Source organism: Cherax quadricarinatus, chromosome 65 (genome assembly GCF_038502225.1).
Source record: "Cherax quadricarinatus isolate ZL_2023a chromosome 65, ASM3850222v1, whole genome shotgun sequence".
Classification (NCBI taxonomy): domain Eukaryota; kingdom Metazoa; phylum Arthropoda; class Malacostraca; order Decapoda; family Parastacidae; genus Cherax; species Cherax quadricarinatus.
In genome coordinates, this window is record NC_091356.1 from 24,290,901 (window position 1) to 24,312,873 (window position 21,973).

General features: G+C 41.3%; 1 protein-coding gene across 6 annotated transcripts in view; it reads left to right on the forward strand.

Moving 5' to 3' along the window:
* LOC128701139 (zinc finger protein 850-like) overlaps positions 1-21,973 on the forward strand; it is a 46,677-nt gene that overhangs the window by 14,934 nt on the left and 9,770 nt on the right. For 3 of the 6 annotated variants that reach the window (XM_070098988.1, XM_070098989.1, XM_070098990.1), the window contains one exon: positions 12,496-16,438. The exons of 2 other annotated variants lie outside the window; for them this stretch is intronic. In XM_070098988.1, coding sequence (XP_069955089.1) covers positions 13,682-16,438 — 2,757 coding nt within the window. In that variant the 5' untranslated portion in view covers positions 12,496-13,681. Of the gene's footprint in view, positions 1-3,575; positions 3,720-12,495; positions 16,439-21,973 lie in introns of those variants that run through there. One more of the 6 variants, XM_053794741.2, reaches the window with a different exon arrangement.

A 21,973-nucleotide genomic window follows, 5' to 3' on the forward strand; every position in this document is an offset into this window, starting at 1 on the left:
GCCAGGGATGGGATTTAGTGATTATTCTTACTGCGGCTTTTTGTTGAGTTATTATTGGCTTTAGGTGTGTTGCTGCAGTTGAACCCCAAGCACAGATAGCATAGGTGAGGTATGGATATATAAGTGAATGGTATAGTGTGAGAAGGGCAGTTTGCGGCACGTAGTATTGTATCTTGGAGAGGATCCCCACCGTTTTGGATACTTTTTTTGTTATGTGTTGGATATGGGTGCTGAAATTTAGGTTGTTGTCGAGGTATAGGCCAAGGAATTTGCCCTCATTATGTCTGGCAATTAGAGTGTTGTCGATCTTAATGTTAAGTTGCGCAACACCTGCTCTGCTACCAAACATAATATAGTAGGTTTTGTCAGTGTTAAGTGTAAGTTTATTGGCTGTCATCCAAGTCGATATTTTGAGCAGCTCCTCATTAACAATGGTGTTGAGGGTGGCAAGATTAGGGTGGGAGATGACATAAGTCGTGTCGTCAGCAAAGAGAATGGGTTTCAGGTGTTGGGATATGTTTGGAAGATCATTGATGTAAATGAGGAAGAGCAGGGGTCCAAGGACACTTCCCTGCAGAACTCCAGTATCAAGTGGCCGTATTGATGAGGCTGTGTCTTTAATGGTGACATACTGATACCTATTAGAAAGGTAGGATTTGAAATATGCAAGCGCATGGCCTCTTATACCATAGTGGTCAAGTTTGTGGAGTAGGATGCCGTGGTCTACTGTGTCAAACGCTTTTCTTAGGTCAATAAAAATTCCTAGCAGATATTCCTTATGTTCCAATGCTGTGTAAAGCAGGTCTAGCATTTTTATAATTGCATCATTAGTGCTTTTATTTTTCCTGAATCCAAATTGGCAAGGGTTGAGTATGTTTTGTGCCGTTATAAATGAATACAGTCTCCTGTGCACGAGTTTCTCGAATATTTTGGATAGCAATGGTAAGTTTGATATTGGCCTATAGTTGTTTACATCTGTAGGGTCACCACCTTCATGTATTGGTGTAACCCTTGCTGTCTTGAGTAGTGACGGGAAAGTGCTAGTTTCTAGTGACTTGTTAAAAAGTAATGTAATAGCATGCGAAAGGACATGGGCCGCTCGCTTGTACAATAATGGTGGGACGTGAGACAGATTCCCTGAGTTATTTTTAAGTGACTTTATGATTGCAGTGACTTCCGTGGGCTCAGTTGGTACAAGATAGAAGGAATTTGGGAAATTCCCATCTAGGTAGTCCCCGGCATGGGCATTGGTACGTGGGATTTTAGTGGTGAGATTAGATCCTATGTTTGAGAAGAAGTCGTTTATCTTGTATGCTGTATCAGTGGGATGCAGTGGTGTTTCATGAGGTTTAGTTAGGACAATATTCTTGTTTTTTTTCAGTTTGTGGGTCCCCAGAATCTGGGAAAGTGTTTTCCAGTCTTTTTTTATATCTTCTCTTGTGTCAGTGAATCTGCTGGAGTAGTACAGTTGTTTGGCTTTCTTTATTACTTTGGTGAGAACTGATGAATAGTGTTTAAGAATATCTTTGTGTATTAAGCCCTGTCTATATTGCTTTTCATATTGGTGTTTCTTATGAATGGATTTCAGAATGCTGCTGGTTAGCCATGGGCAACTGAGCCGTTTATTTGTGATCTGTTTCATTTTTATGGGACAATGTTTGTTGTATAGTCTAAGTATTTTGTTAAGAAAAATGTCTGTCCAATCGTCAATACCATTGGCTTTGGAGAATTCTGTAGGCCAGTCAGCAGTCTCTAGGTCTGCTGTGAAATTCCTTATTGAGGCCTCGTCATGGAGTCTAAATGAAACTTTGTTGTATTCAAGTGGTGGCTTACTAATGTTTGTTAAGAGGAAGGTTGGGTAGTGGTCAGTAGTGCTGTCTGTGATTATCCCTGATTTAAGGGGGCTAGTATATTGGTCCATATGTGGTCTATTATGGCTGCACTTGTCTCAGTCAGCCTAGTTGGTTTAGTTATTGTTGGTATGAGAAGTGTGTTGTTCATATTGTTGATGAAATCAGTTACAGTCTGATCATCTAGTAGGCCAAGGTTGATATTGAAGTCTCCAGCTAAGAGAAGGTGGTGTTAGTTCATTTGTCTGTTTGTTATTAGTGCCTTGAGATTCTCACTGAAGTTTGGGATGTTTGTGTGGGGTATCCGGTAAATGGCACCGATTGTTATAGGCATCTTGAGGGTTTTTACAGTAAAATTAGCAAAAATGTATTCCCCATATTCATCACTAAAGCAATTGGTGCTAATACAAGATAGTTGGTTAGAGTAATAGATTGCAGTACCACCCCCAACTTGGTATGGTCTGCAGTTGTGGATTGCTGTGTATCCTGGTAGTGGGTAGATATCTATTGTGTCCTGCTTAAGCCAGGTCTCAGTAAGAATAATGCAGGAGAAGGGTGTCTTTAGTGACTCAAGGAGTGCCAGGAGGTCATCATAGTGCTTGCTTAAGGACCTGATGTTGTAGTTAAGAACTGATAGACTTCGAGCAGAGTTCAGGATAGTGCTGGCTTATGATGCTGTGTAATAAAGGCAGTTACTTTCCAATAAGTTTTGATTGTGTGTTAGATTATGGAGGTTTAGATCAGGTTTAAATAGTGGTTATTTATATCCTGTATTATGTGGCGAGTTCTAATACTGATTTCTGTAGTGGTGGAAAATTTGGACAAGTATATAGCTAAAGCACTTTGGTCATATAGAGTATAGTCACTAATAAACATAATGAAGTTGATATTGTCTATGTGTTGTGCTAGAATGAGCTAAAGTACAACTAGGTATAAACTTATAATATAAAAATACAAAATAACATGGTATTTGCAATTGCAAGTACCATTAAAGCAGAAGATTCGGCAGGAGATGCAACATTCCCTCGATGAAAAGCAGGGGCGCCACAAGTACACAGAGACAACACAATAAGTGTCCAGGGCCCAAGACTGTTCAATTGCTTCCCAGCATACATAAGAGGGATTACCAATAGACCCCTGGCTGTCTTCAAGAAGGCACTAGACAGGAACCTAAAGTCAGTACTTGACCAACCGGGCTGTGGTTCATATGTCAGCTTGTAACAACCTGGTTGATCAGACCCTGATCCACCATGAGGCCTTGTCTCAGACTGGGCTGTGGGGGCATTGACCCCTGAAACCCTCTCCAGGTAAACCTGAAATTCCATACCCATATCCAGCACATAGCCAAGAAGGTCTCCAAAACAGTAGGCATCCTCTCCAAGATAAAGTACTAAGTATTCCAAATGACACTAGTTACACAATACCACTCTCTAATCCACCCTTACCTCACCTATGGTATTTGTGCCTAGGCATCTACTACTAATAATCATCTTAAACCATTATAATCCAACAAAAAAAGCTGCTGTGTGGATTATCACCCATTTCTGTGCCAGACTACTCCCCCCCCCCAAGCTTCAAGAGTTTGAACTTACTAAATAAACAAAATATGCACTTATATAAGTGTCCAGGGTCCAAGACTGTTCAACTGCCTCCCAGCCTACATAAGGGGGATTACCAATAGACCCCTGGCTGTCTTTAAGAAGGCACTGGACAGGCACCTAAAGTCAGTACCTGACCAACTATGTTTTAGTTTGTATTTCAGCTTTCGTGCAACCAGTAGTAACAACCTGGTTGATCAGACCCTGATCCACCATGAGGCCCGGTCTCAGACTGAGCCACGGGGGCGTTGAACCCCGAAACCCTCTCCAGGTAAACTCGTATTACTGTACCTATTATGTATATAGAACATTAAACTCCAGCAGAAACCCTCCCCTCAGACTTCTTGATATCTACAACAGAACACACAGGCACAACACAAGATACAGAACTCTCTTTGACATCCCCCATGTCCGTCTCACCCTATGCAAAGAGTGCAGTGCATATAAAGGGCCCCAAGATCTGGAATTCATTGTCCGAACCAGCAAAAGGTCTCCTGTCTGCCACTCAATTTAGAAATATAATTAAAAATCACCTTATCTCCCTAACTTAATTACACCAACACTTTGCTATACCAAACAAAACCGATTCATCTATACCTAACAAAACCAACCTTAAATCATAGCCTGTTCGAAACTACTTAATCAGTTTAAAGTATTAATACATACTTAAATTTATACTGTTTTTACTCTCTCTCCTTTTGTAAAAATGTACACTTATAATTTTTTCACTTAATACCTATGTCTAGTCTTAAGTAGCATGTAAGCATTAGGATTAGTCTGACCAAAATGCACAGCATGTTAGTGACACAGCATGTTAGTGACACAGCATGTTAGTGACACAGCATGTTAGTGACACAGCATGTTAGTGACACAGCATGTTAGTGACACAGCATGTTAGTGACTGTCTTGCACTTTACAATATTTTATTGTGTGTAAACTAGTTTTTATACTACATAAGGAAATAAAATGTTTGTTTTGTTTTACATAGTCTAGTAGGTTAAGGGTCACCTCCTGGTTACTGTTTACCTGGAGTTTACCTGGAGAGAGTTCTGGGGGTCAACGCCCCCGCGGCCCGGTCTGTGACCAGGCATCCTAGTGCACAGTTAACACCCTCACAATGAGTTACATGCAGACTTGACATTCTGACTACTACAGTACTTGCACATATGCAACATCTTGTGTATGTAATTTCACCAGTGGAAATATTGCTGATTAAGATGGTCACCTCTTGCTGCACTAACTTATTCATCTGAAGCACTGCATGTTATTTAAAACTGAATTAGAATTTTAAATAAAAAATAATACAGTATACAGTATTTAAGACTTAACCCTTTGACTGTTTCAGGCCCCTCTCTGAAACTGTCATTCTATGTCGCCAAATATTCAAAAAAAAAAAAAATTATTTTTTCTTATGAAAATGTTAAGATTATTTTTCTGAGTGTTTTAGTCCAAAAAAAAAATTTTTGCCATTGGTACTTACCGAGATATAGAGCCGTGAAGTTTGCAGAAAATGAGCCGCGTATGGCAACAGCGGCGACTGCCGCGTGAAGTTTGCAGAAAATGAGCCGCGTATGGCAACAGCGGCGACTGCCGCGCTCACCCCGTAAACTTTAGTTTACTTGTATTTGAAGGTTTGTTGTTTTTTTCACTATTTTATTTTTTCACATAACTTATGTGGCCTATGAGACCAAAGTAAGGTGCAATGTATATATATACACTCGTTGTATACAACACAATAAGCACACAAACATAATTATCAATATATTGTTTACAAAACTTGTTTACACAAACAAACAAACAAACAAACAATTCTTCTTCTTCTTCTTCTTCTTCTTCTTCTTCTTCTTCTTCTTCTTCTTCTTCTTCTTCTTCTTCTTCTTCTTCTTCTTCTTCTTCTTCTTCTTCTTCTTCTTCTTCTTCTTCTTCTTCTTCTTCTTCTTCTTCTTCTCCTTCTTCTCCTTCTTCTTCTTCTTCTCCTTCTTCTTCTCCTTCTTCTTCTCCTTCTTCTTCTTCTCCTTCTTCTTCTTCTCCTTCTTCTTCTTCTCCTTCTTCTTCTTCTCCTTCTTCTTCTTCTCCTTCTTCTTCTTCTCCTTCTTCTTCTTCTCCTTCTTCTTCTTCTCCTCCTTCTTCTTCTCCTCCTTCTTCTCCTTCTTCTCCTCCTTCTTCTCCTCCTCCTTCTCCTCCTCCTTCTCCTCCTTCTCCTCCTCCTCCTCCTTCTCCTCCTTCTCCTCCTTCTCCTCCTTATCCTCCTCCTTCTCCTCCTTCTCCTCCTCCTTGTCTTGTGTGCAAGTGTGTGGCTTATAATTGTTTTGAGTCAGAAGTCGGCAGCTGTCAAAGTGACATATTATCTCATTAGTCACTACCCCTACCCCTGTCAAAACAATGGGGTCGGATGCTGCTTCCCCTCCTCCATTCTATCTAATTATCTTTCTCCCTCATTCTATATCTTTCAATCTGTCTCTCTTTGTCTGCCTATCTCTGTCTCACAGGTACACATAAATACAAGTATACATAGTGTAAATTACCTAGGATAACCCAAGAAATCCAGACAAAGTGCTATACTCTGCTTGAAGATGTGAGTAAACGTGATGACACAGTCTTGTGGCTCTCTCTGAGACAGAGAGCTAGATGGACAGACAGGGAGCTTGACAGACAGACAAATAGACAGACAGAAATGTTTGTGTACCAGCAAAAACAAAGGGAGGCGATGGTCATGTAATATTACCCTCCTTTACGCTCATCAAAGTCAGCTCTTATCAGATGTTATCTCCCCTTATCTTGTCACTGTCATGGGGTGGACTTTTTTTTTCTTGCTTCAAGGGAACAATATTATTACATCTTCTTCTTCCTCCTCCTCCTCCTCTTCTCCTCCTCCTCCTCCTCCTCCTCCTCCTCCTCCTCCTCCTCTTCCTTCCCTCCTCCTCCTCCTCCTCCTCCTCTTCCTCCCCTCCTCCCCCTCCTCCTCCTCCATTGCTTTTGGTCTCAAACTCCTCCAAATCATGAAATTGATCTTCACTGACACTTCCATCTGTGTTAGAGCATCACTTGGGAAGAGAAGAGTCCCAGATTTGCTGGGGAATCACATATTTCTTACCACTAGACATGCTGAAAAATGACAACTGAAATGGCATTCCCACAATGCACCACTGGCTCCCCGATTTTTTTTATATGGTGCACACTGACCATGGAGACCCATTCTCTCACATGTGGGCCTAGCAGCTTTCTCCTGCTTGATTTGAAGCTGCTAGAATTTATGCGTATAAATACGTCAGAAACATTGGCTCGTAAGACGTATTTATACGTCGGAAACAGTCAAAGGGTTAATTATTGACTTCAAATGTTGTCAGTATTTAAGTTTACAGTGTTCAGTATTTAACATTGATTTTTCTTCGATAATTGAAAGTGTTTTCACTGATGTTTACCTGGAGTTTACCTGGAGAGAGTTCCGGGGGTCAACGCCCCCACGACCCGGTCTGTGACCAGGCCTCCTGGTGGATCAGAGCCTGATCAACCAGGCTGTTACTGCTGGCTGCACGCAATCCAACGTACGAGCCACAGCCCAGCTGGTCAGGTACCGACTTTAGATGCTTGTCCAGTGCCTGCTTGAAGACTGCCAGGGGTCTATTGGTAATCCCCCTTATGTATGCTGGGAGGCAGTTGAACAGTCTCGGGCCCCTGACACTTATTGTATTGTATCTTAACGTGCTAGTGACACCCCTGCTTTTCATTGGGGGGATGTTGCATCATCTGCCGAGTCTTTTGCTTTCGTTGTGAGTGATTTTCGTGTGCAAGTTCGGTACTAGTCCCTCTAGGATTTTCCAGGTGTATATAATCATGTATCTCTCCTGCCTGCGTTCCAGGGAATACAGGTTCAGGAAATTCAAGCGCTCCCAGTAATTGAGGTGTTTTATCTCTTTTATGCGCGCCGTGAAGGTTCTCTGTACATTTTCTAGATCCACCTGCCGTGAAAGGTGCTGTTAGTGTACAGCGATATTCCAGCCTAGATAGAACAAGTGACCTGAAGAGTGTCATCATGGGCTTGGCATCCCTAGTTTTGAAGGTTCTCATTATCCATCCTGTCATTTTTCTAGCAGATGCAATTGATACAATGTTATTGTCCTTGAAGGTGAGATCCTCCGACACGATCACTCCCAGGTCTTTGACATTGGTTTTTCGCTCTATTTTGTGGAAGGAATTTTTGTACTCTGATGAAGTTTTAATTTCCTCATGTTTACCATATCGGAGTAATTGAAATTTCTCATCGTTGAACTTCATATTGTTTTCTGCAGCCCACTGAAAGATTTGGTTGATGTCCGCCTTGAGCCTTGCAGTGTCTGCAATGGAAGACACTGTCATGCAGATTTGGCTGTCATCTGCAAAGGAAGACATGGTGCTGTGGCTGACATCCTTGTCTATGTCAGATATGAGGATGAGAAACAAGATGGGAACGAGTACTGTGCCTTGTGGAACAGAGCTTTTCACCGTAGCCACCTCAGACTTTACTCTGTTGACTACTACTCTTTGTGTTCTGTTTGTGAGGAAATTATAGATCCATCTACCAACTTTTCCTGTTATTCCTTTAGCACGCATTTTGTGACCTATTACACCATGGTCACACTTGTCGAAGGCTTTGGCAAAGTCTGTATATATTACATCTGCATTCTTTTTGTCTTCTAGTGCATCTAGGACCTTGTAGTGATCCAGTAGCTGAGACAGACAGGAGCGGCCTGCTCTAAACCCATGTTGCCCTGGGTTGTGTAATTGATGGGTATCTCAATGGGTGGTGATCTTGCTTCTTAGGACCCTTTCAAAGATTTTTATGATATGGGATGTTAGTGCTATCGGTCTGTAGTTCTTTGCTATTGCTTTACTGCCTCCTTTGTGGAGTGGGGCTATGTCCGTTGTTTTTAGTAACTGTGGGACAACCCCCATGTTCATGCTCCCTCTCCATAGGATGGTTAAAGCTCGTGATAGGGGCTTCTTGCAGTTCTTGATGAAGACGGAGTTCCATGAGTCTGGCCCTGGGTCAGAGTGCATGGGCATGTCATTTATCGCCTGTTCGAAGTCATTTGTCTAACCTGTATATAATGATTTTTGCATTAAATCTTTACTTCATATTGTTTTCACAATTGGATTTTGGTATTTACATAAAAATTCTTGATCGTATTTTCTGCCAATGCCCTAACTGCTCTATTGTAGAAGTCCTGGAAGGATTTTGAAATGTTATTCTGTAACCCACTTTAAGGCACTTTTTATTAAAAGTGTTTTTTTGCAAAGAATAAAAAATGGTTTTGGTGCTATTTGGTGAAGGACCTGGGAGTGATAATGTCAGAGGATCTCACCTTCATCTGCTAGAAAAATGACAGGATGGATAATGAGAACCTTCAAAACTGGGGATGCCAAGCCATGATAACACTCTTCAGGTCGCTTGTTCTATCTAGGCTGGAATATTGCTGCACACTAACAGCACCTTTCAAGGCAGGTGAAATTGCTGACCTAGAAAATGTACAGAGAACCTTCACGGCGCACATAACGGAGATAAAACACCTCGATTACTGGGAGCGCTTGAGGTTCCTGAACCTGTATTCCCTGGAACGCAGGCGGGAGAGATACATGATTATATACACCTGGAAAATCCTAGAGGGACTAGTAGCGAACTTGTGCAAGAAAATCACTCACTACGAAAGCAAAAGACTCGGCAGACGACACAACATCCCCCCAATGAGAAGCAGGGGTGTCACTAGCACGTTAAGAGACAACACAATAAATGTCAGGGGCCCAAGACTGTTCAACTGCCTCCCAGCATACATAAGGGGGATTACCAATAGACCCCTGGCTGTCTTCAAGCAGGCACTGGACAAGCACCTAAAGTTGGTACCTGACCAGCTGGGCTGTGGCTCGGACGTTGGATTGCGTGCAGCCAGCAGTAACAGCCTGGTTGATCAGGCTCTGATCCACCATGAGGCCTGGACACAGACCGGGCCGCAGGGGAGTTGACCCCCGGAACTCTCTCCAGGTAAACTCCAGGTAAACTTGCACACGAAAATCACTCCCTACGAAAGCAGAAGACTCGGCAGGAGATGCAACATTTCCCCAATGAAAAGCAGGGGGGCCACAAGTACACCAAGAGACAAACAAAGTAAGTGTCAGGGGCCCAAGACTGTTCAACTGCCTCGCAGCATACATAAGGGGGAGTACCAATAGACCCCTGGCTGTCTTCAAGAGGGCACTGGACAGGCACCTAAACTCAGTACCTGACCAACTGTATGTCGGTTTGCATGCAGCCAGCAGTAACAGTCTGGTTAATCAGACTCTGATCCACCACGAGGCCTGGTCTCAGACTGGGTCGTGGGGGCATTGACCCCCAAAACCCTCTTCAGGTATTCTCCAGGTATTGTTAATTAAAAGTCATGTATGAGCTACCAAAAAGACCCTTGTGGGTTTAGCACTTAGTTTTGATTATAGTAATAATGAGCTACCAAAACATTTCATGGGCACTTTGCAACATTGGTAGACTGATTCATAAATTTTTTGAAATCACTGAATGTAAAATTGAAAAAAGCATAAGGTACTAAAAGTCTTAAGTACACAAAGTATTTACAGTAGGACCCACGTATCCACGGGTGGGGGGGGGGGATACATTCCAAGACCTGCTGTGGGCAGCAGCGAACACTATATGTAAGTCTTTTTTCATTTACATACATACTTCTGATGAAGTTTAATTAATAAATTGTGCAAAATAAGTCTAGTACTGGCACTGTTTCACTGATGGGAAGCATTTCACAACTTTTCTTGGGCTTTGAAGAACTGCCAACATCACTACTTTCACACTTTGGGGCCATTATTAAGTAGAATTAAGGGTCATTTTCAGGCTATGGTAAACTGTGGATAACTGAAACTGCAGATATCAAGTCAGTGGATACAGGGGCTCTTCTGTATTATGATATCGAGTCAGTGGATACAGGGGCTCTACTGTGTTATGATATCGAGTCAGTGGATACAGGGGCTCTACTGTATTATGATATTGAGTCAGTGGATACAGGGGCTCTACTGTATTATGATATCGAGTCAGTTAATACAGGGGCTCTACTGTATTATGATATTGAGTCAGTGGATACAGGGGTTCTACTGTATTATGATATCGAGTCAGTGGATATATCGCAAAGGGTTCTTAAATGGAGATATCGTAGGATAAGGTAGACACACTTGTAGGATGGTAGGTGTATTGTCAGACTGAGATGAGAGATGGAGCCCAGTGCCTAGCCTGTCTACGCCTTGAAGGTCTGCCGCCGAGAGAGGACGGGACAGAGGGATCACTGCCCATGTGTATCCCATGACGTCACACAAAGCCAAAGGCCTACGAGGGATCTCGTGTCTAAAGCACAGGGATGATACTAATATGCTATGCTATATAATATTGGAAAGGTAGACACACTTGTAGGATGGTAGGTGTATTGTCAGACTGAGATGAGAGATGGAGCCCAGTGCCTAGCCTGTCTACGCCTTGAAGGTCTGCCGCCGAGAGAGGACGGGACAGAGGGATCACTGCCCATGTGTATCCCATGACGTCACACAAAGCCAAAGGCCTACGAGGGATCTCGTGTCTAAAGCACAGGGATGATACTAATATGCTATGCTGTATAATACTGGGAATACAGGGATCAGCAACTATGCTGACAGATACAGGGGCTCTACTGTATTATGATATTGAGTCAGTGGATACAGGGGCTCTATTATGATATTGAGTCAGTGGATACAGGGGCTCTACTGTATTATGATATTGAGTCAGTGGATACAGGGGCTCTACTGTATTATGATATCGAGTCAGTGGATACAGGGGCTCTACTGTATTATGATATTGAGTCAGTGGATACAGGGGCTCTACTGTATTATGATATCGAGTCAGTGGATACAGGGGCTCTACTGTATTATGATATTGAGTCAGTGGATACAGGGGCTCTACTGTATTATGATATTGAGTCAGTGGATACAGGGGCTCTACTGTATTATGATATTGAGTCAGTGGATACAGGGGCTCTACTGTATTATGATATCGAGTCAGTGGATACAGGGGCTCTACTGTATTATGATATTGAGTCAGTTGATACAGGGGCTCTACTGTATTATGATATCGAGTCAGTGGATACAGGGGCTCTACTGTATTATGATATTGAGTCAGTTGATACAGGGGCTCTACTGTATTATGATATTGAGTCAGTGGATACAGGGGCTCTACTGTATTATGTAAAAGATACAAACAGTATAAAATGTAAAAAAAAAAACAATATTTTTTTAAAATTGAAAATTTATAAAAAAATTGCAAAAAATTCAGCTGATGCTTTAGAACTAGTAAAAAAAATGAATTTAACATTACAAAAAAAAATTACATGTTGGTACTTCTTTATGACTGCTGTCTGTGGCAGACTTCATAGTTGCTATTGTGTGATACAGGGAGTGTCCTTATACACCTTGCATAGCTCTCTTGACTTGCACAGAATTTACTCATCTGGAAAAAAATTGAGAGGTGTGGCTCTCCTGTACTTGTGGACAGTGTTACAGTAAACAGGTGCTCATCTGTAATTATGTAGTGGAGAGTGTTACAGTAAACAGGTGCTCATCTGTAATTATGTAGTGGAGAGTGTTACAGTAAACAGGTGCTCATCTGTAATTATGTAGTGGAGAGTGTTACAGTAAACAGGTGCTCATCTGTAATTATGCAGATTATACTATTTGAATTTTGAAGCCTTCGAGTGATATTTCCTTTAGCTGGAGGAACCTTCAGTCCTTTTTATGCAGAAGCCCAGCATTACAGACAGCAACATCAGTAACATAGCCATAGCTGCATATACCTTCTACTGCCTCTTAAAGTGAAAGTAACAGCAAATATGAAAGAAACTTAAAAGGATATACTAACCCACTGAAACAGATCTTTGAAAGGAAGCATAAAATTTTAAACCCTTAACTTTAAGTTCCAGTCATTTGAAAGTTACAATCCAAAATATATAAAATAATAAAATATTTAAATACTGTTTCTTTTTTCTCTGCAGGTCACTCTTCAGACTGTGGCACTTCTTCCTTATAGCAGCTACTAGTGGCCATATAGAAAAGTATATAATTCATGTACTTACTACAAGAATACAGTTGTTGTCTTCACTATCTCTGTGTACAGTCCCACTATCATAAAATATCCTTATATGTTAAGCTAACAAGTATTAAACAAATTTGTGTTGACACAAATGAATACACAAATGTTTCATAGTGTGTTGTGCCATTAATTCTGTGTTGTGCCATTAATACTAAAAATATAAATACTTCAAAACAAAAAAGGTAAAAATTCTTTGTGATAAACTAAATTAATTACCTTTATTGTTTAGCCAACAGAAAAGTTGAACATAAGTAGTTATATAGTTTGAGTAAATAATTTTTAGACATCAGTCCAGCACTCAGTATCAAGTAAAAAGTGAACTTGTAATATTGTGTGTGCGCATGTACTGGAAGGAGTTTCTGTTCTTAGTGTAATAACTTCCTCTTCTCTTCTTCCTCCTCCCACTTTCTTCCACATCAGTAGTGTCCCTACTGATGTGGAAGAAAGTTGCTGTTCAGATGATCTTCTGAACAGCAACATAATAGCATATTCTTAGAAATAATTAATATGTACAGAGTGTAAATTATTTTCCATATTGTTTTGATATCTATACATAAGTGTTTCCATAGTAATTGAGAAATTATTTAATTCAAGAGCTCAAACTTAATAAAAGAAAATCTTAATTATTGTTCAGTGTGTTTTAATAAATTAACACTGAAGAGTTTATACACAAAATAAGTTAGAGAAAACAGCTTGATTGTTCCAAACTATTTTCAGTATAGATACACAGGAGATCATACATGAGAATATTTATTTTTGTGTTCAAAATATGTATTACAGAAATCATGTACAATGCATCATGTAAAAGATTTGTCCAGTGAGAGCCCAGTTCAGGCTCCACAATGTATAGCAGTATTTAACCCAAAATCCTCTGTTATAAAAAGTATAATAGTTCATATGGAAGTGAAGCCACATCAATGTTCAGAGTGTATAGCCAATTGTATACAAGTATCTTGTGATATTAATCCCTTGGGAATTCATGTAGAAAACAATCCTTCAGAATCACACCAGTGTTTATTGTTTTCAAAGCAGTTTTCACAGGAGACACATCTACAAAAGCAGAGGGAAAATCATAGAGAGAGGAAACCATGTACTTGCTCAAAATGTCAAAAAAAGTTCTTTTAAAACCAGGAAGTCTAATACAACATCTCAGAAATCCTTGTGGAGAAAATCCATATCAGTGTATCAGGTATTTAAAAGACTTATCAACCAAAAAAGCTCTAAAACGACACATAATTAAAAAAAGAGAAAAACCACACCGATGTTGTATGTGTCAAAGAGATTTTTCAGACAGAAAAGCTTTAATAAGGCACAAGAAAGTGCATACAGGTGAGGCAGGATACCAGTGTTTATTGTGTAACAAAGAGTTCATTAAACGATCTTGTTTTAAACACCACATAAGAACCCATGCAGAAGGAAAATTTCATCAGCTTTCTGTATGTTCACAATCGTTTTCAGAAAAATCTCATTTAGATCAGCACTTAGTGGTTCATAATGGAGAAAAACCATATAGCTGTACAGTGTGTTCAAAAGGTTTTTTAAGTAAAACACAGCTAACAAGACACACAAGAACTCATACAGGAAGAAAACCTTTTCAGTGTTCAGTGTGTCAGAGAAGTTTTTCAGATAAAGCAGTTCTTGGACAACACATGGTAATTCATTCTGATGAGAAATATCAGTGTTCGGTGTGTTCCAAAGATTTCTCACAAAAATCACTTCTTGATCAGCACCTGAGAATTCACACATTAGGGAGACCATTTCATTGTTCAGAGTGCTCAGATTGCTTTATAAATAAAACAAAACCAATGAAGCACATAAGAATTCACACAGGAGAAAAGCCATTTCACTGTTCAATATGTCTAAAAGAATTTTCGGAGAAGTCAAATCTAGGGCGGCATATAAGAGTTAACAAAAGAGAAGAACCGTATGTGTGTTCAGTGTGTTCAAAAAAATTTTCTCAGAAAATACATTTAGAACAGCATAAGAAAGTTCATAATGAAAGGAAACAGTACAGCTGTTCATTATGTGTTAAAGGTTTTTTCCATTTAAAAAGCTTAGAACGGCACCTTAGATGTCATAGAGGAGAAAATTCATACCAGTGTTCAATTTGTCAAAAGGATTTATCAGATAGCACAAATCTAATACAACACATTAGAGTTCATGGAGAGAAATATCAGTGTTCAAAAAATTTTTTACAGAAAACTAATAAAAAGAAGCACATGAACGTTCATACAGAAAGAAAACGATGTAAATGTTCAGTGTGTGGCAAGGGCTTCTTCAGTAAAGCAAATCTAATAAGACACACAAAAAGTCACATAAGAAAAAAGCTATTTCAGTGTTCAGTTTGTTTAGAAGACCTGTTAGATAGTGCAAATCTGGTGAAACACATGTTAACTCACGAACCAGATGGATCACCCCAGTGTGATGCGTCTGGTTCAGTGTGTGTCGAGGATGTTATAGATGAAGCTGGTCTAGAACAACACACCAGAGTCCATACAAAAGATATTAAAGGCAAAGAGGAAGATGTTACAGTTCATGAAGAAGAGATGTCTGAGGAGAGTTCAGTGTTGGAAGGAAATATTAAAGGCAAAGTGGACGATGATACAAGTCATCGAGAAGAGCAATCTGATGAGAGTTTAGTATTAGTAGATTCTATAGATAAAGAAGTAAATATTACAGCTCATATAGAGAGTATATTGCATCAGTGCTCAGCGTGTCAAAAAGAGTTTTCCGATAAAGAAATCTTCATGCAACACATGAAGTTTCATAAAGAAGAAAAACTTGAGGATTCAGTGGGTGTTGGAGAGTTTAACAGTATAAAGGAACTTACAACAGTCCCTATAGAAGATGTATTATATCAGTGTACAGAATGTTTGAAAGAGTTCACAGATGAAAATGATATTATACAACACATGAAAATTCATGAAGAAATGGATCCTGATGAGAGTTCAGTATGTGTGGATTTTAAAGATAAAGAACATGCAGCAGTCCACACAGATGTTTTATACCAGTGTTCAGTGTGTCAGGAAGAATTTACAGATGAGAAAATTGTCCTACAGCACATGATAGTTCATACTGTTGAGAAACCTTTCAAGTGTTCAGTGTGCTTAAAAGAGTTTCCAGAAAAAGAAAGTTTAGAACAACACATGAAAGGTCATGGAAGAGGGAGACCATATAACTGTTCTGTGTGTTTAAAAGGCTTTTTAACTAAGGCATGTATAATACGACACATGAGAGTTCATACAGGAGAAAAGCCATTTCAGTGTTCACTGTGTCTAAAACACTTTGCGGATAAATCGGTTTTAATTCGACACATGAGAATTCACACTGGAGAAAAACCATACAAATGTTCAGTGTGTCTGAAAGACTTTGCAGAAAATTCACATTTAAAACATCACATGAAATTTCACACAGGAGAGAACACACAGAAGTTGCACAAATGTTTAGTTTGTTCTAAAAGAATTTCTCTAGAACATTTGGAACAGCACTTGAAAGTTCATTTAGGAGATAAACTATTTAACTGTCCTGTGTGTCAAAAAGGCTTTGCAAGTAATAAAGGTTTAATGAGACATAGCAAAGTTCACACGGAGAAATCACATCAGTGTTCAGTGTGTTTCAGATCATTTGCAAGAAATTCACATCTTCAACAGCACTCCAAAATTCATACAGGAGAGAAACCACATGAATGCTCAGTGTGTTCAAGAAGATTTATTCGTAAAGAACAGCTTCTGCAGCACACTAGAGTTCATACAGGAGAGAAACCATATAACTGTCCAGAGTGTCATAAAGACTTTAGATTTAAGGTAAGCCTTAACAAGCACATGAGAGTTCACACAAGAGAGTAATTGTACAGTAGGGCCCCGCTTTACGGCATTTCACTTTACGGCGTTCCACTAATACGGACATTTCAAATTATGACCAAAACTCGCTATACGGCTCCCCCCACCTGTCTTTCTAATACGGTCACAGCTGCCCACCGAGTTTGTTTACATTCTCCCTGAGCACATCTTATTATGTCTGGAAACTTTCCAAAATTTCAAGTGTTTTAAAGTTATTGTATATTTTATATGTATTGTACTTGATAATTAAACTTGTGTACACCTGTACCTAAATAAACTTACTGTGCTGGCATGTAGGTACACATTAAAATCACTAAGTCTCTCTACTCTTGATGCAATAATAATAATAATAATAATAATAATAATAATAATCTCTTGGGCGCATTAATGTCGCATATTACGTTAATATAGACATTTCTCTTAATCTATCTATGATATTTTTTTCAAAATTATATAAGAAACACATTATGTAACACACAAACATGATACATGCACCCACAGTATAAAAATTTATACAAATATATATGAGATGCTTACCAAACGGTTTGTAGAAGTTTCGGAAGAATTACGTTTTCTCTAGCCCGTCACCTGTTACTAGGGATAACTGTAGAAAAATATTCCTTTCGTATGCCTTCACTTTATAGCTATAATTCTGTACTAACTTGTACACAGTGTAAGAGTATTTGTTTCGTGATTTAATTATTATAATAATAATAAAAATATTATAAGGTAAAAGTTTCACAAACTCTTACAAATGTACATGAATGAACTAAAACTGGACACGTATTAATACCGTCTATTTCGCCTGACCGAGTGATCATCCACAACCTGTTCAGTTTGTTTGTTTACGCTGTCTGAGCTCGGTGTATCATTAAATGTTGTATATTACGTTAATATACACATTTTCATTAATCCATCCGTGATATTTTTTTTTTTTTTTTTTTTTCAAAATTATACCTCTTCAAGGGGGGCTCCTTGGTGTGGTGAAGAGGCTCTTGGTCTGAGGAATTAGCCCTGTCGGTCTTCTTCCTCAGACCGAACCTAATTACCCCCCATTCTCCCCTCCCCTATCTCATCCTCCCCTCCCCTATCCCATCCTCCCCTTTTTCCATTCCTCCTCCTCACCCCTCCCTTTTGCCCTTCCTCTTTTTGGCCTTTGGGATTTCTCCCACAGGCGCGCTAGTTCCTAGGTAGGGGAAAGGACACCGGGGTCCATCCCATTCCTTTGAGGTTCTTGGCAGTGGCGTAGTTTGCCGTGGAATCTGGATTGCCTGGGGATGTCCCGATCCCTCTCCGGTATCCCGGAGTAGCTTTGGGTGTCTTTCGGGCGACGGGTGTATCTCTGGAAGCCACCTTTCGGATTCCGGGGGTGGTGGCCGAAGGAGGTATGCTTTGTGGCGGATATCCGGCCGCCCTCTCTTTTGTCCACCGAGGTAGCTCGGCAGATGTGAGGTTGCTATCCCAGATTGCTGGTTTACTGGCATGAAGGGTAGGGTATGGCACGGGTTCCATGCTGCATCTGCGCTACTAGCGGTGTTGAGGTCCTCTTGGGCACGGAGGGAGATTTCTGGCCCTTTCATTCCTCCTGGGAACTATTCCTCCCTGCTCCCCCCTTTTTTTATTCTTTTTTTTTATTTTTATTTTCTTTTCGTCTTTCTTTTTTTTTCTTAAAAACAAAAAGCAAAGGAGTAACCTAACCATGGCAGCCCTAGTCCATGAAACCACTACCCCCGGGCCTCTTCTTGATACCGCACCCCATTCTGACCCTGCCTTGTGTTTAGACCACTCTTCGGACACTCCTGATGCCCCTGTACCTCTTGCTGGTGCTGTTTCCTCACCCGCTTCAGGTACCGGGGCTTCGACCGACTCCTTTGATTTGTCTGAACTCCGGTCTCCTTTGACTATGCTTCCGGCTTCTCCCTCTACGGTACGGCAATTTCACGCCGGACCAACTCCGGTCCTACTCCTAAACGCCAACGCCAATCTCCTGATGATGCTCCTTCGTTACCTTCCCATTCTACTCGGAAAAGACCGACACGTCAAGCACTCCCTCTCCACGCTCAGTTTCGGACCACACAATGGACTAAGTTCTTTACTTTAAGACCAACTTCTTCTTCTGCCTACCTTTCTGACCATAGTATTGGCAAAGTGCTCCTGTGTCATGTTGGCAGAGATATTTCATTTCATGCTCTCAAGAGCGGTATGCGCATCGTCACTGTCCAGAATGCTACCCAAGCTCATGATCTTTCTCTCCTTTCGAATATCGATACTACTATCACTATTGAAAAACATCTTTCTCTCAATTCTTGTAGTGGTACTGTCATTCTGCCCCATACCATAGTCCAACAGAATTTCCAGTCATGTGGCAATGACATTTTTGAACAGCTGGAACTCCAGGATCTCCCAATCCTCAAAGTAGACACTTATGTCCTTCCTGCCCGGGGGCGGAGACGTTACCCTTGCAATGTGGCTCGTTTAACTTTTGACAGCCGAGAACTCTCGTCCTCTGTATATGTCGCGGGACATCGGTTACAAGTTCGAAAGGTGATACCTACACCACAACAATGTAGAAATTGCTGGTGTTTTGGTCACCCAGTGAAATATTGCAGATCTATGGCCGAATGCCCAGTCTGTGGTGCCGACGACCATTCTAATACATCTTGCAGTCAACCTCCATCTTGCCTTAATTGTAATGAAGCTCACCCTTCGTACTCCCGCCGTTGCCAGGTCTACTTAAATGAACGTGAAATCCGTTGCCTCAAAGAGGCAGAAGGTCTCCCTTATGCTATGGCAGTTACTCATCTCCGCCTCCAAGGAAGACTACCCCGTGTTTCTTATTCTCGTGTTTCCAAACATCCCCCCACTTCTGGGGTCCCATCTTCTGCAGCCTCCTCTGTTGTTACCCCTCCCATAGCCACTACGGCATCTAATCCTTTTGCTGTCCTTGGCTCTGACGTCCCGACTACAACTCAGTCTGTTCTTACATCTTCGCGTCCTTCCTCACAAGCCCCAGTATTGACAAGACCTTGTACGACACCTAATACCAATCGCCCCTCTACTCAGAAGTCCAAAAAATCCACATTGCTCAAATCTTCTTTGCCCCTTCCTTCCCTTCTTCCACCTCCACACTTTACCTTTCCAGTCTCTATACCTAGTTCTTCCCCTCTCTCTGGCTCTATTACAAGTGTGGAGATTCACCCTCCTCCTCGTACTATGCCTTCCACCCCCGTCCCCTCCCAAGTTTCTCCCTCTTCTGCCACCTCCCAGGTTTCTGCCTCTTCTGTCCCCCCCCACACTTCATCTCCAGTCCCTTACACTCTTCCCTTCCCCTCTACTTTGGTACAGTCCATTACTGTCCCAATCTTTACTCACCCTCCTCCTCCTATCTCCAATATGGTCTCCCATACATCTTCGAATTCAGAAACACTTGAAGCCATTTCAGAATATATTGCAGAGACTAAACCTTCAATGGACACTGATTCACTTCCTGTTCCTTCTCTTCCCTCTCCTCCATCTTCACAACCCCATTCTTCGCAACGCTCCGTTCCTTCGCTACTTGAACGTCTTCCAGTGCCACCACACGTTGACTTTTCTAACCCCTCTAGTCCGTAGGTGCCTTTACCTACAGATTCCTGATATTTTCTTCATCGCCAATCATGGCCTATTTACAGTGGAATATCCGCGGCCTCAGGGGTAATCGGGGTGAGCTTCAGATGTTGCTTTCCAGGTTTTCCCCTGTTGGTGCTTGCTTACAAGAACCAAAATTACACTCGGCTGTTTTCCAACCTATCTCAGGCTATAATTTATTGTATTCTTCGGATCCTTTCTCAGATGGGACCTTTAATGAAAGTGCCCTTCTTCTACGCAATGATATTCCGTACTGTCAACTATTTGTCCATACCTCGCTGCATTACACTGCAGCCCGTATCCACTTGAATAAATGGTTTACAATATGTTCTTTATATCTCTCTCCTTCTCGAGCATTTTCTATCCCAGACTTTGCCTTTCTTGTTTCATCCTTACCACCACCACTTCTGTTACTTGGTGATTTTAATGCCCACCATTTCCTCTGGGGGGGTCTCATTGTGACTCACGTGGCATTCAGTTGGAGGCTTTTCTCGCCTCTCACCCCCTCCATGTTTTAAATACGGGTACTCCCACCCATTTTGATCCTCGTACTCATACTCTCTCTTGCATCGATCTATCAGTCTGCTCTTCCTCCACTGCACTAGACTTCACCTGGTCTGTTCTACCAGACTTACATGACAGCGATCATTTTCCGATCATTCTTACTTCTCCTTCCTATTCACCACCTTTCCGTAGCCCTCGCTGGCAATTTGATCGGGCAAATTGGGATCTTTACTCACACCTCACTGCTTTTAGTGAGGTTCCTTCTTCATCCTCCATTGATGAGCTCCTACACATCTTCTCGACGTCAGTTTATACCGCAGCTTCTCATTCTATACCCCAAACCTCAGGCAGGCATTCTCAGAAGTGCGTGCCTTGGTGGTCTTCTGCTTGTGCTCGTGCAGTACGTTTGAAATGTGCTGCATGGGGCAGGTACCAGTACAATAGAACCGCTGAGAGACTTCTTGATTTTAAGCAGAAGCGTGCGATCACTCGCCGTGTCATCCTTGAAGTTAAACGCACTTGTTGGCGAGACTATGTTTCCACCATCACCTCTGCTTCTTCTATGAGTGCAGTCTGGAAAAAAGTGAGGAAATTGAGTGGTAAATACTCTCCTGACCCAGCTCCTGTTCTATGGGTCGCTGGTGTTGATGTAGCAAACCCTCTCGACGTTGCCATTGAACTTGGCACACATCTGGTCCGTATTTCCCGAGGGCTCCATCTATGCCCCTCGTTTCTTTCCTCAAAGTCTGCCAGAGAGTTAGTACCCTTGGACTTTTCTTCTCTCAGAGAAGAACAGTATAATGTACCTTTTACACTTCAAGAACTGGAGGCAACGCTCTCAGCTTGCCGATCATCGGCAGCTGTGCCTGACGACATTCATATTCGTATGTTACAACATTTACATCGGTCAGCCCTTGTAGTCCTCTTACACCTCTTCAATCTTATTTGGGCACAAGGAGTTCTTCCCCAGCTGTGGAAATCTGCCATTGTTCTCCCTTTCCGCAAACCGGGTACTACAGGACATGATGCCTCCCACTATCGCCCCATCGCTCTTACTAGTGCAGTTTGCAAACATAAACATAAGAACATAAGAAAGGAGGAACACTGCAGGAGGCCTGCTGGCCCATACTAGGCAGGTCCTTTACAATTCATCCCACTAACAAAACATTTACCCAACCCAATTTTCAATGCCACCCAAGAAATAAGCTCTGATGTGAGTCCCACTCAAATCCAACCCCTCCCACTCATGTACTTATCCAACCTAGATTTGAAACTACCCAAAGTCCCAGCCTCAATAACCCAACTAGGTAGACTGTTCCACTCATCAACTACCCTATTTCCAAACCAATACTTTCCTATGTCCTTTCTAAATCTAAACTTATCTAATTTAAATCCATTACTGCGGGTTCT